This window comes from Saccopteryx bilineata, chromosome X (genome assembly GCF_036850765.1).
Source record: "Saccopteryx bilineata isolate mSacBil1 chromosome X, mSacBil1_pri_phased_curated, whole genome shotgun sequence".
NCBI lineage: Eukaryota > Metazoa > Chordata > Mammalia > Chiroptera > Emballonuridae > Saccopteryx > Saccopteryx bilineata.
This window is the reverse complement of record NC_089502.1, coordinates 15,250,698-15,270,691: the sequence shown is the minus strand read 5'-3', so window position 1 is coordinate 15,270,691 and position 19,994 is coordinate 15,250,698. Positions and strand designations below refer to the sequence as shown.

The window sequence follows — 19,994 nt, the reverse complement described above, 5'->3', positions numbered from 1 at the left end:
CAACTACTGGGTTCAATTCCCTTGAAGGTCAGGTCGGCATGGCTCGCAAAACTCGTTTGCAGCCCGTCAACTCGGAATCCACGCGACTGTGTGTTCAGTATTTCCCGGGGGCTGGGGGGCGGGAGAACTGCGAGGCAATGGGAGCCACAGTAGCTCAGGCCCTCGGTCTATCGAGGTGGGGGTTGGCCAGGATGGGTCAGTCACCTGGAAACCGGTTCTTCTGCCTCGGGCCTCGGACGCACACTGTCCGCACCAAGGGCGCCAGCTTCTGCCTCAAAGCGCCCGCTGCAAGGTTTCCACACCGGAACATTTCTGCAGCCGCTATTCTGAACCTCCTCCTTCCTTTCTTCTCACGCACCAACAGAGGGGTCAAACACCTCGGGCCCGGCCCACTCCCCCCGCCCCCGCTCTCTTCACACGCACTCCACGCAGGCTCCTCCTCTCAGCCCCGGGTGGGCATTGGACAGTTCAGCAGGCCTGCTCGAGCAGGGGAAGGGGAAGCGCGACCCGAAGCCTACTGCGCAGGCGTAGTCCTCAGCGCCGCATTGTGATTGGCCTGCACAGGGAGAAGATTTGCGCATGCACCTAGCCGTCCACTCGCTCGCTTACAAAGTTCCCGCGGGGCTTGCTCGGAAGTTTCTGTAAATCCGTGGCCTTGTGTTCAGTTGAGCGAGTTGAGAAAGCTATCCTAGGTGGAATCTATGGGGCCGCTTCTCCTGGCTGTTGTGGCGGGTGCTGCTTTGTGTCGATGGAGGGAATTTATGACAGCACTTCACAAGACTTGGCCCCGGCAATAAGTTTTGTTTTGTTTTGTTTTTCCTTTAGACCAATAGCTACTAAGTATTAAGCCTTCCAGATTCTCTGGTTTGACTCCACTTCTCATCTTACCATAGGTCTGAGCGGGGGCTCCCGGCTTCCCAGTTTCAGACTGGACTTCCATCTTTTATAAATTGCTGGAACTTTCTCACCCAACCCCTTTCAGGGGCTAGTATTCATTCCGTGTTCTTTTTCCCCGTGTCGCTTTTATATTGTGCAATTCTGACTCCTACATGCTGTATTAGGTGTTGCGGGTAGTCTCCTGCTATTGCTCTTCCGTGCTTGAGAGCAGGATGCTGGCACAAACCGTTCGTACTTCACAGACTTTCTGTGAGATTATTCCTAAACAGAATTTTAAGGGTTAGTTGTAGGAGGAGTAGGGTGCGGGACTGAGTATAAATAGGTGTTTTGATTCTACCAGTTGTAAGCTAGATTGGAAATAAATTTTGGCTGTATGCAAAATATAATATATGCCTTTTCTCAAAGTTTTGGGTTATATATTCATTTAACAAGTGTTTATTGAGCATTTGCAATATGAGGGTTATGAAAAGTGTAGGAAATGATCGCTATCTAGTTAGGGAGGTGACATATACTGGTCATTAAAAAAAAAAAGATATACCCCTGACCTGTGGTGGCGCAGTGGATAAAGTGTTGACCTGTTATGCTGAGGTCACACTTATGCTGAGGTCGCTGATTCAAAACCCGGTCTTGCCTTCAAGGCACATATGGGAGTTGATGCTTCCTGTTCCTTCCCCCTTTTCTCTCTCCCTCTTTCTCTTTTTCTCTCCCGTCCCTAAAATGAATAAAATCTTTTAAAAAATGTGATGTAGTATCCAGAGCAAGAGGAAAGAGTATGGGATACCTAAGGAAGGACTTTATGCAACAAGTATTCCTTGAACCTGACTGGTGGTGGTGCAGTGGAAAGAGCATCAGCCTGGAACACTGAAGTCTCAGGGTCAAATGCCGAAGTCACCAGCTTGAGTGTAGGCTCATCAAAGGGATCCCATGGCCGCTGGCTTGAAGCCCAAGGTCTCGGGCTTGAGCAAGGGGTCACTGGCTGAGCTGGAGGCACCCCCCACCTTCAAGGCATGTTTGAGAAGCAATCAATGAACAACTAAAGTACTGCAACGAAGAACTGATGCTTCTCTCTCTCAAATAAAGAAATAATAAAAAAGTATTACTTGAGCCTGTCTTAAAGGATGAGTAGTAAAATTCAAATAGTGGAGGAGGAGGAATGATACTTCAGATGGTGAATACACTAAAGCCAAAGGCAATATTTTTAGTGATTACACACCAGTTAATTTGGACCCAGTTGGCCCCAGTTTGAATCTGACTCTGCCACCTGGACAAGTCACTAAACTGTGCCTCACTTTCCTTATCTATCAATCTCACAGGGTCGACAGGAAGTTTAATATTTCTAAAATATCTTGGAGAGAGCATCATGCTGTTTAAATTAAAAGATTTGGAGACATAAAAGAAACAAAACCCAGCACACTTTCAGAAGAAAATGTTACTAGGTAGTAAATAAGCACAGGTTAATAAAGTGGGGCCAGATTTGAATTAGCCAAAGAGTTTGACCCTAATCTTGTAGGGGATGATAGTATTATTGTTTTTTAGTGGACTATGGGTGGAGAATGAAATTACAAAGGCATTGTTTTAGGAAGTTTAACTCAGGAAGCAGCCTATTCTGGGTGAAAATGATACAGTATTCCCTTACTCATTAAGAGTAATGTTAAGAAGTACAAGCGGTGGGTGACTTTTTACCTAGGGCTGCTTTAGGTAATAAATATTGAAAATATCAATTCCACAATAAGGTAAAAATTATATTTAACATGTTTAAGGCCTTGCTGAGATTGATATTTATTGCTATTTCTAAAAGCCAATAATAAACATGGATTGATTAAATAAAAAGTTAATCATGGCTGTTGGTGAAAGAGGCTTTGGGAAATTGTAGGAGATGACGCTGCACAAATATAAACAGCAGTTAACTGCAGAGCAAGGGTTACTTGGAGACAAAAGATCTTGAAGTATGTTAGCCATGGAGAGGCGTTGGCCTGGGTTACTTGAATGCCAGTACGCAAGATTCTTGGAGGAATGCCTCCAAGAACCAGATGTCCTTTGTGATTGATAAGCTCTGGGACTCTGACTCTTCTTGTGTCCTTGTTCAGGGTTGGGGATGATACGGATGGGACAAAAGGCTTTTGTAGCTTTCTAGTTTTATCTGCTGAGCTATGGCTTTTGAAACTCAATAAATATGCAGAGGCGCAGTTTCTCAGGGCTGATTCCGCCTAAGAGTTTCAGCCCTCTGCCCATTAACTTGAATCTGGCGTGTCTTTTGCCTTGTGAGCCTGAACCATAAAGAAATTCATAACAGGAAATACTGTCGAAATCATGATGATAAGGTATCTATGAAAACAACCATGTATTTTTGAAAGACAGTCATTTAATTTTGCACAATTAACAAAAGACATTGTACTGCATTTTTAATTTATGCAATGAGGTAGTTTCCTTGTCCTTTTAATTTAAAATTATATTTTATCTTTTTTTTTTTTTTGCAAAAGCAATAAACATACATCAAACTAACTCCAGAAATATAAGTGGAAGTTCCCCCAAATCTCACCCTACAGAGGTAACAAACATTTTGTATTAGCACATGGAGCACATTTTGAGACACGTTTTCAGGAATTAATGTTTCCACCTTACAAATATCATGTGAAATCTCAGACTCAGGGACAAGTTTTTGCTGGAAGTATATGTGTAAATAATCTTATTGTATGGATATAATTTTTTATATCTCAGAAAATTACCATTAGTTGTGGCTATGAATTGGCAAAACTTCTTTCCACTCTATCTATTGAATATGCCTAATTGTTACCTCCCCTCTTTTTAACAGCTACTCTTCTGTAGATAATGAGTACCAGGTTTAGCTTCAAAAATAGAGAAGAATGATGCTGAAAACTATGGCCTAGACAACAGCCAATAAAAAAAAAAAACAACCCCCCCCCAAAAAAAACATAATTGCTAGTCACATTATAAAATGGGATTTGGTATCCATAATTATGACCTTGGTTTAGTCAACAAAGATTAAATCTTTCTTGAGACAGTTTCAATATTGAATAGCATAATCTAGGGTTTTAGAAATGGGTGACTTACATATATGGTAAAAGAGTTACCTATAAATATATCTGCTAGCTCAGGTCCAAAGCTTATTAAATAGATGACCGCATTTTCCCAGCCATTTTGTTATTTATTTATTTATTTTTGTATTTTTCTGAAGCTAGAAACAGGGAGAGACAGTCAGGCTCCCGCATGCGCCGGACCGGGATCCACCTGGCACGCCCACCAGGGGGCGATGCTCTGCCCATCCGGAGCGACGCTCTGTTGCGACCAGAGCCACTCTAGCGCCTGGGGCAGAGGCCAAGGAGCCATCCCCAGCGCCCGGGCCATCTTTGCTCCAATGGAGCCTTGGCTGCGGGAGGGGAAGAGAGAGACAGAGAGGAAGGAGAAGGGGTGGGGTGGAGAAGCAGATGGGCGCCTCTCCTGTGTGCCCTGGCCGGGAATCGAACCCAGGACTTATGCACGCCAGGCCGACGCTCTATCCACTGAGCCAGCCAGTGGGCCCAGTCTTGAAAGCAAACACAAAAGGGGTGCACTTTATTGTAGGTAAATTGTACCTCAGTAAAGCTATTTCCAACAAATTCTGAACCTGCAAATCACTTTCAGGAGAGGGAATACTGATCTTAACCAAGATGTGTGATGCTTTGTAAGCTTGGGGAAGCTGCTCCCTAATACCATAAGAAAGTTCTGTTCATTTATCGTCTTCCAAGCATAATCTGGGTTTCTGGCAAATTAGACCCAACCACTTTTCTACATTCAGTTGCAGAGGGGTGAACTCTCCTAGGAGTTTTCAATTCCTTTTGAAACTCCACCATTCTGGAAGAACTTATAATTGTATGGAGGGCTCGGGAATGCAAGACATTGTGAGGTTTCCGTCTTTTCCCAAGATCCTGCACTGGGCCTGGAATGGTTAACCCCGGAAACAAAGTCCCCTTTTGCTGGAGCTGTCACCACTAGCTCCCCCCTCCCCCTACCCACTGTATGGCCCTCTCCCGCGGCTGGCCTTCCCCATTGGCCAGCCAAACACAACCGACAGCAGCAGCCAATGGAAACTGCTCTCCTGAACATTCAGAGGATGGGTGCTCGTGGTGTGATGAGGGGAGGCTGACGCCTGGCACTCGCCCCCCTACATCAGGCAGGTCAGTGACAGAAACACTAACTCCCCTACACACGCACACCAGTGTCCCCCGGCTCCCTCCTCTTAGCTGCGCGGCCCACAGAACCCACAGCGAGCCTGGGCAGCGCCCTCCCCGGCTCCTCCCTGGGGCTGGTGACTGCACCTGCTTCCTCAGTAAGACAGAACATCCCTTTATCCCCAGGCTTGGATGGGGCACGGAGGCGCTGCTCAGCTGCCCCCTGCTCTGGCTGTGAAAGCGGTGTCTCCGCCCCGCACTCCAACCCTGTCGTGTGGAGTAACGTTGCTCCGAGGCCAAAGTGCTCCGAGATGCCGTAGGGCGCAGCTCTTTGTCCTCCCCAGCTGTGCTCCAGGCCCACTGATGCCCACGCCCTCCAAGAAAGTCGGGGTGAGGAGCCTGAGACCTAGAAAATAAATGGGGGCAAGGAGAAAGGAAGACCTTTCCGGGGTGGTGTGTGCCGCTCTCCCCACCCCCGCCCCTTTCCTCCAGAGACTTCCTCCCTGCGGTGTGTCCCAGGGGTCCAGGCGGGGGAGGAACTAGGCTAAGACACAGAGGCGACTCGGGGCGCGCGTGGGGTCGCACGCCCGAGCGTCCCGTCTGAGGACACAGGCAGAAGATGAAGGCTTGCGGCTTGCTCTCTTCCATCTCTCCTTCCCTGTCAGGCTTTTGTGCTGGTGCCTCAGAGCTGCGAGGAGGGTGGGCTGGAGGAAAGGAGGGGACCTGGGGCGAGAGGCACCCCCTGTACGCGTGCGCGCACGGTGCCGGCGCACGCACACACGCGCGGACTCACACGGACACGCACACACGCACAAAGCTCGCTCGCCTCGAGCGCACTAACGTGGCCGTTTTCTTTGTGTGGAGCCCTCGAGAGGGTTGGGGCCCCAGTCTGGTCCCGTCCCGGGGAGATGGCGCAGCCCATCCTGGGCCATGGGAGCCTGCAGCCTGCCTCGGCCGGTGGCCTGGCATCCCTGGAACTCGACTCGTCGCTGGACCAATACGTGCAGATTCGCATCTTCAAAATCATCGTGATTGGCGACTCCAATGTGGGCAAGACCTGCTTGACCTTCCGCTTCTGCGGCGGGACCTTCCCGGACAAGACTGAGGCCACCATCGGCGTGGACTTCAGGGAGAAGACCGTGGAAATTGAGGGCGAGAAGATCAAGGTGATCCAGACGGTCATAGCCAGGAAGGGTGGGCTTTGGGAGGGGGCCTCGCCTGAGGCATCGCTGTAGCGGTTCTGAAGCGTCAGGCGCGTGGCTGGATTGCTGCTTGTTGAGCCGAAGACCCTTGGCGTCTCCTAACCCCCCTTTGCCTCTCTTTGGCTGCCCGGTTCCGACCTCACCCGTTTCTTAGGGCAGGCGGCAGTGGGTGCATTCCTGCCCTCTGTCCCTGCCGGACACTTTCCTCCTAGAAAAGCATGTACGATCCCATCCTTGACCCTGAGCCAGGAGCAGCGGCACCTGTGGGCAGAAGGAAGTAGGAGGGACCCCCGTCCTAGTCTGTGAAATGGATCCCAAAGCAGTTAAATATCTTGAGGTCTCTTTTACTTCTTGGGTGCCAACAGGCTGCTGCCAAAACCCCCTTTGGTTAAGCCTCAAGGCACGAGAGGGGATGAAAGGATGGAAATCCATAGAGAATTCCTGGTGATGGTTAACCTACTGAAATGGGACAGGGGTGGAGTGGGGCGGTTCTGGCACCAAGTCATGAACCCTTTTAAAAAATTGAGACAGGGTCACTCGCCAGCCCTTCATAATAGACAGAAGTCCCTCTCTTGGAACAATCCTGCCCAAATGGTCTCTTCTTTATTTGTCATTATTTGTCATTACACATTCTGTTCGTGTTGCCTTCAGCAGGCCTTCGGAAAAATGCAGAGCAACTTGGAAGTATCCTGCTGCTCCCTTCTCATTAGTTTATGGAGTAGGCTAAGTCCAGATATTCTTGTCTGACCATGTGTACTCACTTTTGGTTCAGAAAAGGTGGAAACTCAATAGGACAGAAATATTTCAATGTGCAGAGGGTAGTGGGAAGGAGGACATGACAAGGGCAGCTTCATGTGTCAGGAGAGCAAAAAGGGGCAGGGTTATGGGTAGGAAAGTCACCTCAAAGGCGCTGGCCGCTAAAGACCAACTCCACTGCACCCACAGCTGGCCTTTTCTGGAGCCCATGGTCGGGCCCTGTCAGGTGAAGGTAAACCTCCCTCCTGCTGGTCAAAGAGCCAAAATGACCCCAAGGCCTGTCTTCAGAGTGATGTGGAGAGAAGGGCCCAGTAACTGGGGAGAATGGCAAAACACTGTAAACTTTGCAAGACTGACTCCTTGGTTATTAAAATGAACGTGTTTTAAAGTGGCTTTGAAAGCCAGTCCCATGCGCGGGATGTGTCAGGAAGACGGCAGCTCAGTCCTGGTCATGGAGAGCTTTTGAGAACAGCTGAGCCCCAGGGTCAGGAATATAGGGCACTGTTTTAAAATAGTGATTTTTTTTTCACACCTTGCATTTTGGGGGACTTGCTATATTTCCTTTTAATGTCAAAGGAGGTATTTTTATTTCTCCTTTCTCAAGGCCTTATGTTGACAGTTGCTTGGTTAGGGCTTTCTCTAGCGCAGCGGTTCTCAACCTGTGGGTCGCGACCCCGGCGGGGGTTAAATGACCAAAACACAGGGGTCGCCTAAAGCCATTGGGAAATACATATTTTATTTAAAAATGTATTGTATAATAAATATGTATTTTCCAATGGCTTTAGGCGACCCCTGTGTTTTGGTCGTTCGACCCCCGCCGGGGTCACGACCCACACGTTGAGAACCGCTGCTCTAGCATGTCTAGCTTCTTTAATGTAAGGTTGAAAGATTCTGGAATCTCTAAAGCCTGCCTTAACAATCCAAAGTAGAAATATACATATGGATGTACTCTTAACCCTCAGCACCCTTAAAATGTAATGCTATTGCCTGTTTAAAATCAAGTGCCACATTGAGCCCGACAGCTCTCTGGATTTAAGAGAGAGGAAAGAGGTTAAGCTGAAGTGTACATGGAGGGGAAGGAAGTGCTTGGGAGTTGGGGGAGAAGGAAGGAGGAAGCTAGAAAATGGAAAATGAGTGCAAGATTGTCACCACCCAATGTCCTTGGGGAAATTTTTAGAAGATTCCTTTCCTTTCAACAGCCCAGTACTTTAGCCGAACTGGGTTTTACAGTTTCTGCCAAAGATACTGGACTTTTTCCAGGGGGCAGAGCCTGTGACAGTATGACTCACTAGTAACAGAGCTGAGCAGGACAGCACTTGCAGAGAAGTGCTTAATACGGGCTTTTTAGGGGAAGATTATATTTCAAGAGGGCAAAACCTGTGACACTATGACATGAAGGAGCTTTCTTTTTTTTTAAACCTTTTATTTTATTTTTATTTATTCTTTTTTTTTTTTTAGAGAGGAGAGAGAGAGGGGAGAGAGACAGAGAGAGAGAAGGGGAGAGGAGCTGGAAGCATCAACTCCATATGTGCCTTGACCAGGCAAGCCCAGGGTTTTGAACCAGTGACCTCAGCATTCCAGGTCGACGCTTTATCCACTGCGCCACCACAGGTCAGGCTGAAGGAGCTTTCTAAGGGAAGATTCTGGAGAAGCTCAGGGTGGGGTGTAAGAGTGGGGAGATGGTGACCCTGAATTTTGTAAAGCTGCTGTGACCTCCGGGCCAAAGCCCAAGGGCGAAGAGCAGCATGTTTGTGGGAATAGGGCAGAGCATGACAGCGAGCACGTAATCTTTGTAGGAGATTTGGCCCTGCACTCCAGCTGGCCTGGAGTTTTTCAAGGAACAAGTATCAAAACCACACTAGGAAGCAACTGCTGAAGGCTTCTCCCTTTGGGGGAGGGAGACAAGTCTAGTGTGCCAGGCTGAGGTGGCCCTAGACCACAGCCAGTAACAGGAGGCTGTCTGGCTACAGAATGCCAGCTCTGAGAGGAGAGGGGAAAGAGAGCTCAGTGGGCTCTTCTCTCAGTCCTGGAGTGGGGTGTGGTCTCTGCTGGGCTGCCTCCCTGTGCCCCAGGGTAGCACATAACGTCACCTTCACCCTCGTAGGGGGATGACTAATTCAGCATATTTGGGACTACTCTCTTAATTACCAGGGCCATCCCTCAGGCTTTGAAAACCCTTCCCTTCACAACATTTATAATCCAGTGTTTTCTAGTTAGCATCAAGAAAAGCCTCCAATGAGTAGGGAATAATAATAACTCCTCCTTTTTTAATAAACAAAGAGTGCACTGCACATGCACTACCTTATTTGATCTTTCCAGCAGCTCTGTGAAATCAGGACTATTATCATTCCTGTTTCTAGATCTGATCCAAGTTAGAGATTAAATAACTCGCCCAGCCTGACCTGTGGTGGCGCAGTGGATAGAGCATTGACTTGGAACACTGAGGTCACCGGTTCAAAACCCTGGGCTTGCCCGGTCAAGGCACATATGGGAATTGATGCTTCCTGCTCTTCCCCCCTTCTCTCTCTCTCTCTCTCTCTCTCTCTCTCTCTCTCTCTCATCTCTCCCTCTCTTCTGTAAAATGAATAAATAAAAATAATTTAAATAAATAAATAAATAACTCGCCCAAAGTTATATGAATCTGAGCTTCAGTCTTTGACCCTTGAGCCTAACTAAGCACTTCACCGTCTCAGTATCTTTCCTTACCTGTGACGGGCCGGAGTTTCAGCCAAGATTCAGAGCCCATGCTCTCTGCCACTGCACTGTACTGTAGGGGGCACTATCTGGTGGGAGGAGTGTGCACGGGGAGGTGGCATGCCAGGCAGCCAGCCTGATAGTCTGTTCTAGGCCAGGGGTCCAAGGTTATAGTCCCAGGACTCAGGGTCCTTCAGGTTGTCTTTTAACTTCACCCCAGAAATTGAGCCGAGTACCTAGGTTTTTCTTTTTGCACCTTGACTGTCTCAACTTGGGCATGAGAGTCAGAGAATATTCAGAAATGGAAGGACCTTAGGGATTCTCTAATCCAATATCTTCATTTTACAGATAGGAAACTGAGGCTGAGAGAGGGAAAGTGACATGCCCAAGATCACACAGGGCCAGGCGTACAACTTAGGTCTCTTCATTTCCCTGCTGGCACTCTTTCCATATCAGTCTCCACTCTGGGCTTGTCCTGTGGTTCATGTGCCCTTGCAGGTGCCTGTGACGGAAGCTGAAGCGGAGACGCATCAAACGGGAAAGCTGACCCGGGCCTTGGTGGAGGCACCTCCCAATCTCCAAAGAAAGGGTGGAGCTTCCCATAATGACCAGTAGGGGTCTGTCTCCTATAGATTTAGCTAAATTATATTCAGCCTGTCTCAGAATAAAAGCTCTGGAAAATGCCAAATAAGAAGGTATGAGGGGTGAGATAAGGAGGTATTAGAGCCGTTCTTTGTAAATTCTCATGGGAGCACCCCCTCTGGCCTAGTTTGGTTTCTTACATGGGCTGGGCACCCTGTCAGCCCTAAGCCCTCCAGATCAGGCAAACTGCAGGTCAGCCATGGCTGTGGGCAGGTGCCAACCGGACTGTGGCTATCTCTCCCTCTGCTAATCACTTGGAAAAACACCTTCCCGTGTTACAGTACTGAGTGGAGGGGGTCTGAGCTCAGTCTTCCTTCAGAAGTTGCCTGCAGTCAGAATGACATCATGTCTTCCTTAGGGCTTCTGAGCTTCCATCTTCTGCCGGTTAGCTGAGTGGTTAATTCCCCGCCAGTGTGTGTTTCTCTGTCTGCCTTGCTTACTTGCTCTCTGTGAGTTTCCCTTTGTCGCTGTTCTCCTTGGCCAATCTCTAGGGCAGCCTTGGGTGTGTATCTTAGATGCAGATGCGGCAGTCTAGCTAGTTAAAAAAATGATTTGTTTTAAACTTTTCCCTTCATCTACTCGGGCACCCTCCAAAGGTTACAGAGGCACTTTTCTCCCTTTTTCCACTTTTACTCTCCCCAGCCGGCCTCCAACGAAAGGACATTCATGCCTCATCTTTAGAAAAGATGCCAGATAAATCCTTGGGGAAAGAGAGAGATGTCTGTGCCAACAATGAGCATGTGCAAGGGGCAGGGAGCTTGCTGAAGCGTTCTCGGGCAGTGGTAGCCCCAAGAAAATGGTTTCAAAGGCTAGATTTCTCTTTGGTAGCTCCCCACACTGTGCCCTGTGACCCTCCTCCAGCATCCCTGTCACTTTGGGCCTGCCTGCAGCCACCCAGGGCAGGTTGCTGGCATTCCTCTCTCCTCCCCCTTCCCACTGACTGCCTCTGCCCTGGCTCTCCCTCCTCATCAAGAAGCCAAGCTTTCTGTGCTTTCCAGGATGAGAATCAACAGGGCCAAGGAGCAGCACTACCAGGGCAGGGCTGATGGGTCTTCTGAGACAATGGCAGCCACTAAGATTTGCAGAGCACTTTATATTTTTCTAAAGCTCTTTTTCATGTATTATTTCACTTGCCTAGTCATTTACTTAGCTACTAAGTGAAGGAGATAGAACACAGGTCTCCCAATTCCAAAGGTACTACTACATTTCAACAGTGCCTGCTCAATTACTTGTCAGGCCGGAGCTGATGGTGGAGATATGGGTCCAGGGAGGATGGAAGAGTGTGCACTGGGCACTGTGCCACGTACTTACAGGGAATGCGAATTCTCACAATATCACTACAGGATTGCTGTGGTTGTCCTCAGTTTCCAGAGGAGGACACTGAAGGTACAGTAAGTTGCTTACCTAAGGACATCTATTCGCACGTGATCGGGCTGATGTTTGCAGCTAAGTTGGTTTGACTCCATTATGCCCTGCTGTACTTTGGAAAGAAAAGAGGGCCTGAGAAGCATGTATATGGTTAAGGGGCAGCTGTCACCTTTGGGCCACTGGGTGGATGCAATGCCCACAGGAAAGGGAAGGGAGGATGGGTGAGAAGAGTGCCAGCTGTAAAAGGGGAGAGAAGTACTGTCACCACCTGGCAGGGTCCAAGTACTTATGAAGATGCTGACAGGAATAGGGACATCAAACCCCCACACCCAAATGAGGTCATTTGTGTGTCCAGTGAGCCTGACCGCTGTGTTCTTTCTTTGTGATGGTTCTTCTGATTTTCTGTTGTGAACAGCCTACTTCTTAGCTAACTTCTCACCACAAACAGGGGTGTGAAGAATTTAGGGTGGAGTTAGAAGGAGCGAGAATGGAAGCAATACAACCAGTTTAAGTTCTTTTTTAAAAAATTTATGTATTGAATTTAGAGAGGAAGAGAGAGACAGAAACATCAATTGGCTCCTGTGTGTGCCCTGACCAGGAATCATACCTACAAAGTTTGTGTATTGGGACGATGCTCTAAACCAGGGGTCCCCAAACTACGGCCCGTATGCGGCCCCCTGAGGCCATTTATCCGGCCCCCGCCGCACTTCTGGAAGGGCACCTCTTTCATTGGTGGTCAGTGAGAGGAGCATAGTTCCCATTGAAATATTGGTCAGTTTGTTGATTTAAATTTACTTGTTCTTTATTTTAAATATTGTATTTGTTCCCGTTTTGTTTTTTTACTTTAAAATAAGATATGTGCAGTGTGCATAGGAATTTGTTCATAGTTTTTTTATACTCCGGCCCTCCAACGGTCTGAGGGACAGTGAACTGGTCCCCTGTGTAAAAAGTTTGGGGACCCCTGCTCTAAACCAACTGAGTTTTCTGGCCAGGGCTCCAGATTGAATTATGAGCCTCCAAATAAAAGCTTCAAGGCTTCTCATGGCATTGGAAAGGCAAAGCTTATCCACAGCAGAGAGGCCCCCCCCCCCCCAGTTCTGGCAGCTTGGGTGCTGTACACAGTTTTTTTTGTTTGTTTTGTTTTTTTTGTTTTTTTTAAAGGCTTTTTTTAAATTTTATTTATTTATTTATTTATTTTTACAGAGGCAGAGATAGACAGGGACAGACAGACAGGAACGGAGAGAGATGAGAAGCATCAATCATCAGTTTCTCGTTGTGCGTTGCGACTTCTTAGTTGTTCATTGATTGCTTTCTCACATGTGCCTTGACCGCGGGCCTTCAGCAGACCGAGTAACCCCCTGCTGGAGCCAGCGACCTTGGGTCCAAGCTGGTGAGCTCTTTGCTCAAGCCATATGAGCCCGCGCTCAAGCTGGCCACCTCGGGGTCTCGAACCTGGGTCCTTCCGCATCCCAGTCCGACGCTCTATCCACTGCGCCACCACCTGGTCAGGCTGTACACAGTTTTGAAGCCAAAGAAAAGCCAAACAGCCAACCTACTCAGCCCCAAACACCTCGCACACTCCCACCGTGTTCTTGCTAGTGGCAGGTATTTTTAGAGTCCTGAGCTCATGTTGACAAAGCATCTGCCGCATGCCTGAGGCAAGAGTTAGGACTCCTGGAGGTTTGCAGATATCAGGATATTCTTGGGCTATCTCTGCTCTCTTCCCAGTCCATTTCTTTCTTGGCCTGCTCTCTCCTTCGTCCTGCTCAGAGCACCAGAGCAGGGAACAAATGGACATCTCTTCTGGCTCTGCTTGCTGAAGCAATCAGTCTTCGAGGACTTAGGTTTTTCTGCATAACCAAAGTTGAATGCTCTCTCTGAAATCACCTTGGCAAGTACCTAGGATGCCAGACTGCATGTAGTTTTGGTGGCTCAGGCCAATCCTGCTTTTTTAATGATAACAGTGACGATGACAACCACAATGACGAGTGATCTGATGCAGAAAAGACTGCTTTCAGTTGAGCTGGAGAGATGCCAAAAGCACTGGGGAAACAACTAGAGAACAAATACATTCTAAACGGTGTGCAGTAGAAACAAGTGCCTCACAAAAGAGAACTGAAGAGAAGTTGGGGAAGGTTTAAGAAGGTGGAGGCTGGAGGCATATCTTGAAGAATGGGTGAGATTTGGGTAGGGCAGTGAGGGGCAGCCCATCCTGTAGGGGAAGGGTGAGTGAGCAGGACCGAAGGTACAGACGAGGGAATGAACCGGGTGTAGCGAGTAGTTTGAGATGAGGCTGGATGAGGTCACATTATGGCAGACAAAAATTTCCATCTGGCCTGACCCGTGGTGGCACAATGGATAAAGCGTCGACCTGGAACGCTGAGGTGGCAGGTTCAGAACCCTGGGCTTGCCCGGTCAAGGCACATACAGGAAGCAACTACTATGAGTCAATGCTTCCTGCTTCCCCCACCCCTGGCTTTCTCTCCTTCCCTCTTTCTCTCTCTAAAAAAATCAATAAATAAAATATAAAAAAAAGAAAGTGTCATATTAAAAATAATTTCTTCTGGTGCCACATGTAGAGAGGAGGGCTAACATAATTTCCTGATGAGGACAATAACATGCTGATAAAAGCAGGGATTTAGGAAGTCTAGTTTGAAAGCAGTATGCATGAAGCACTGGAGTGGAGAGAGACATCTAGAATCCAAAAGACTTCACTATAGTCCAGAAGTGAGGAGAGGAGAGTCTGGCGAAGGGACATGAAAATTGAAATACAACAACAGGTGGGTCTGAAGGTTGTGCTCAAAGCACACGGTGGCCATGTCCATAGAGGGAAAGAAGGGGAAGCTAGACAATGAAAACTGATGTTCAGAATGATGACTCTGGGGCCTTGTTAAGATCCTCACTCAGCAAGAGATTCAATTATATTTACTAGATTATACTGACTGACAACCTCAAATAAAGGCTAAACTTTGGTTTAAGAGCCATAGGAGTCATTTAGTGGCCATAATCAAATTTTCTTTGATAACTGAGAATTGTGTCGGGCCTTGAGACTATCTTTCTGAGTATGAATTTCTTTTGTCGAAGACTTTGGGTCTATAAAGGCACATAGATTGGGCTGAGTGTGTGTTGGCTCCAGAGTGTACCTTAGGAGGTGTGACTTTGTATATGTTACTTATATCAGCATTTTTCCTTCCTAATTTGGCCTTTATCCCAACAGAGATGCAGTGAGCTAAATTACCTTTTATATAACAAAGAAGCTAATTTAAAATAAATTGAACTAGCCTGACCCGTGGTGGCACAGTGGGTGGAGCATTGATTTGAAACACTGAGGTCACCAGTTTGAGACCCTGGGCTTGCCTGGTCAAGGCACATATACAGCAAGCAATCAATGAACAACTAAAGTGAAGCAACTATGAGTTGATATTTCTTACTCTACCTTCTCCTCTCTGTAAAATCAATAAACAAATTCTTTTTTTTTAATAAATTTTTATTAATGGTAATGGGATGACATTAATAAATCAGGGTACATATATTCAAAGAAAACATGTCCAGGTTATTTTGTCATTAAATTATGTTGCGTACCCCTCGCCCAAAGTCAGATTGTCCTCCGCCACCCTCTATCTAGTTCTCTGTGCCCCTCCCCCTCCCCCTAACTCTCTCCCTCCCTCCTTCCCATGTCCTCCCTCCCCCCACCCCTGGTAACCACCACACTCTTGTCCATGTCTCTTAGTCTCATTTTTATGTTCCACCAATGTATGGAATCATGTAGTTCTTGTTTTTTTCTGATTTACTTATTTCACTCCTTATAATGTTATCAAGATCCCACCATTTTGCTGTAAATGATCTGATGTCATCATTTCTTATGGCTGAGTAGTATTCCATAGTGTATATGTGCCACATCTTCTTTATCCAGTCTTCTGTTGAAGGGCTTTTTGGTTGTTTCCATGTCTTGGCCACTGTGAACAGTGCTGCAATGAACATGGGGCTACATGTGTCTTCACGTATCAATGAATAAACAAATTCTTTAAAAAATTAATTGCAGCTAAAAGCTGAGATTTAAACACTAAATTTGTTTTCTTTAAAACAGTCATCCAAAACTAAAGCCCCAAAACCAAGTGATAAATGCTTACAGCAGAAAATTTTGGGGGAAAAAACTAAATATATATTACCTATAGTCCTACTGCCTTTAAATAATCATTAATGTCCTGGTGTATACACTTCCAGTCTTTCTTATGTGTGTGACAATTTTTAATGCTTTTTTTTAATTGGGGACATAGCATATGAAAAAATTCATATCCTGCTTTCACTTATATTTTGTGCACATTTCTTCCATCATTTATTCTTTGAAAACATTTTTAGCGTGACCAATGGTGGCGCAGTGGATAGAGTGTCAATCTGGGACACTGAGGGCCCCAGTTTGAAACCCTAAGGTCGCTACCTTGAGCCGGGGCTTGGCAGCTTGAGCGCCGGGTCACTGGCTTGATCCCAAGGTCACTGGCTTGAGCCTAAGGTCGCTATTTTTAGCAAGGAGTCACTGGTTAGGCTGGAGCCCCCAGTCAAGGCACATATGAGAAGCAATCAATAAACAACTAAAGTGATGCAACTATGAGTTGATGCTTTCTCTCCTCCCCCTTTCTCCCTCCCTTCCTCTCTCTCTCTAAAAGAAAATATAAAAGTTAAAAATTATAAAAAAACATTTTAATGACTACATAATAACCGTATTGATATATATCAGGTCTACCGGAAAGTTCTGTCCGTTTCTATCACAAGTTTCAACATGTAAGCACATGTTTATTTGGCGCATGTGTGCCTCTCTATTTTTATCACTTAATGTATACATACTGACGTAGCAAATTAACTAAAACAAAGTTGATTCACGTTAGTCTTATGTGTGAAGCGATAGTGTACCCATGGCTACTGATAAAGTTCATTTACGCCACTGTAATTTTTACGAATTTCAACAAGGAAGAAATGCTACAGAAGCATGTAGAAATTTGTTGAAAGTGTTTGGTGAAGGTACAATTTCTGATAGGATATGCAGAAGATGGTTCGAAAAATTCAAAACAGGTGATTTCGAGCTTTCTGATAAGCCACATTCTGGGCGACCATCTTTGATGGATGACGATGTTGTTAAGACCATGTTGGACCAAGATCCTTTTCTGACAACATCGGAGATCGCAGAAAGGCTTAATTCAGCTCAGCAAACCATTTCAGACCATATTCGGAAGATAGGATTGGTGTGGAAATATTCAAGATGGGTGCCACATGAATTAAGTCAGAAGAATTTGGATGATCGAGTCGTCATATGCACATCTCTGCTTGCTGGGAACAAAATCAAGCCCTTCTTGAACCGGATGGTAACTGGGGATGAAAAGTGGATTACCTACGAAAACATCGTAAGGAAAAGGGCATATTGTGAACCCGGAAAACCTAGCCCTTCCACCTCTAAACCAAATTTGACTCTGAATAAGAGAATGTTGTGTATATGGTGGAACATTCGAGGACCAATACATTTATGAGCTTTTAAAACCAAACAAAAAGCTCAATTCAGAGAAGTATTGTCAGCAACTGGATAATTTAAAGACAGCAATCCAAGAAAAGAGGCCGGCGATGTTCAATAGGAAGAACATCATACTGCATCATGATAATGCCAGGCCACATGCTGCTTTGGGGACTCGTCAAAAAATTGCAGAACTAGGCTGGGAAATTCTGTCACATCCACCATATTCCCTGGACTTAGCACCCTCTGACTATCACTTGTTTTTGTCCTTACAAAATTTTTTGAAGGGAAAAACATTAAAAAATGAATAAGATATCAAACAAGCACTGGTTCAATTTTTCGCATCAAAAGATAAAACATTTTTCAAAAATGGGATATACAAATTGCCCTCATGCTGGCAAGTAATCAATAATAGCAATGATATTATTTAATAAAGTTTATTGATGGTAAGAAAAATTTGTATTTTGTTTTATTCCAAAAAGAGACAGAACTTTCTGGTAGACTGTATACATATACTATAGCTAATCCTTTTCTACTAAGCATTTAGGTTGTTTCCTGCTTTTTAAAATGTATAAGTAACGTGGTGATTAAGATCTTTGTACAGAATCTTGACCACATCTCTGCTATTTCTTTTGTATCACTTTTTTTTTAAGTGAGAGGAGGCGAGCTAGTGAGACAGACTCCCACATGTGTCCCAACGAGGATCCACTGGGCAACCCCTCTGGGGCTGATGTTCGAATCAACTGGGCTACTTTTAGCACCTGAGGCTGATGCCCGGACCAATGAGCTACTCGCTGTGGGAGGGGACAAGAGAGAGAGAAGGGGGAGAGGGAAGGAGGAGATAGGCAGATGATCACTTCTCCTGTATGCCCTGACCAGGAATTGAACCCAGGATGTCCATATGCTGGGCTGACACTCTATCCATTGAGCCAGCCAGCCAGGGCCTATATAGATTTTTTTGAAGTGAGATATAGGCTCAAAGAGTTTTGAACATTTTTAAGGTTCTTGATAATATTGCCAAATTGCCCTCAGAAAAGTTGATCAATGTACATCCCAGTTTTTCAAGTAAAAACCTTAAGATTTTTCAACTCAAGATTTTCAACTAAAAATCTTAAGAGAAACTGTATAAACCCTAAAAGAAAGTTTCTCTACATTTTTATAAGTCCATTCTGTGAACCTGTCAAAGAACCACTTCCTGTGTCAGGTCTTATCACCTCGGTTTTTGGTTTTTTGTTTTGTGGCAGAGACAGAGAGAGTCAGAGAGAGGGATAGATAGGGACAGACAGACAGGAAGGGAGAGAGATGAGAAACATCAATTCTTCATTGCAGTTCCTTAGTTGTTCATTGATTGATTTCTCATATGTGCCTTGACCAGGGGGCTACAGCAGACCGAGTGACCCCTTGCTTGAGCCAGTGACCTTGGGCTCAAGCTGGTGAGCCTTGCTCCAACCCGATGAGCCCGCACTCAAGCTGGTGACCTCAGGGTCTCAAACCCAGGTCCTCCGCGTCCCCGTCCAATGCTCTATCCACTGTGCCACCTCCTGGTCAGGCATCAGCTCGGTTTTATAATGTCACAGAACCATGTTTTCTCTTCTCTATTCATGTTTCCTTTTTTGACTCCAAGCATGGGTTTTTGTATCTTCCAGGTCCAGGTATGGGACACAGCAGGTCAAGAGCGCTTCCGCAAAAGTATGGTTGAGCATTACTACCGCAATGTGCATGCAGTGGTCTTCGTCTATGATGTCACCAAGATGACATCCTTCACCAATCTCAAAATGTGGATCCAAGAATGCAATGGGCATGCTGTGCCCCCGCTAGTCCCCAGAGTGCTTGTGGGCAACAAGTGTGACTTGAGAGAACAGATCCAGGTGCCCTCCAACTTAGCCCTGAAATTTGCTGATGCCCACAACATGCTCTTGTTTGAGACATCAGCCAAGGACCCCAAAGAGAGCCAGAACGTGGAGTCAATTTTCATGTGCCTGGCTTGCCAATTGAAGGCACAGAAATCGCTGCTCTATCGTGATACTGAGAGGCAGCAGGGGAAGGTGCAGAAACTGGAGTTCCCACAGGAAGCTAACAGTAAAACTTCCTGTCCCTGTTGAAACCAAATCATGTAAATACAAGATCAATTATCACTGGAGTTTCTTCTTTCCCTTTTTTCTGTGCCTGCATAATGCTGACACCTGCTTGTTTCCATACAAATTGATATTCAAATAAAATTTGTATAGATTATCCCATGCCTTCATGTCTTGTTTTCCTCTGAGAAGACATTTTTTATTGTGATGAGGAGAGTAGGCAGCTTGCCCTACTCGAGTAATATGCCTATGCTAGGGCACACTCCCTATCAGCCTTCTATGCCACCTAAAGATCTTATCTTTTGTCCTGACCAGATAGCTTGGTTGGCTAGAGCATTGTGCTGAAGCTCAGAGGTTGTCAGTTCAATCCCCAGTCAGGGCACATACAGAAACAGATCAATGTTCCTGTCATCTCTGTCTCTCTCTCTCTCTCTTCTTTCCTCTCTCTCTAAAATCAATAAACATTACAAAAATTAAAAAAAGAAAAAGATCTGAGTCACTTCTTCAGGACTAATTCATTGTCTCATATGGTGTCATAAGTGGGCAGAAATGCCCAGAGGGTGTGGGATACAGGCCAGATATGTTTTACTGGAGTGCCCGTGCAGGCAGCAGGACAGAGAAGACTTGAAAGGTTGACTCATGAGTATTTCCTAGGTTCCCTGGATGTCAAGAAGAGGCTTCTCTTTCCTGA

The 19,994-nt window shown here is 46.2% G+C and overlaps 2 protein-coding genes across 3 annotated transcripts in view; one reads left to right on the top strand and one right to left on the bottom strand.

Annotated features, from left to right (window-relative positions):
* The window catches only part of AIFM1 (apoptosis inducing factor mitochondria associated 1), a 35,108-nt gene extending 34,670 nt beyond the window's left edge, over positions 1-438 (bottom strand). Inside the window, exon 1 of one of the 2 annotated variants that reach the window (XM_066249862.1) lies at positions 205-438. In XM_066249862.1, the coding sequence (XP_066105959.1) occupies positions 205-310 (106 nt within the window). In that variant the 5' untranslated portion in view covers positions 311-438. The remainder of the gene's footprint in view (positions 1-204) is intronic. The other variant, XM_066249863.1, reaches the window with a different exon arrangement.
* A 5,024-nt stretch (positions 439-5,462) lies between these two features.
* Positions 5,463-19,460, top strand: RAB33A (RAB33A, member RAS oncogene family). The gene is made up of 2 exons (XM_066249147.1): positions 5,463-6,232; positions 18,875-19,460. The coding sequence occupies exons 1-2, from the start codon at positions 5,975-5,977 to the stop codon at positions 19,328-19,330; spliced, it is 714 nt and encodes a 237-aa protein (XP_066105244.1). The 5' UTR covers positions 5,463-5,974; the 3' UTR covers positions 19,331-19,460.
* The last annotated feature ends 534 nt before the right edge of the window (positions 19,461-19,994 follow it).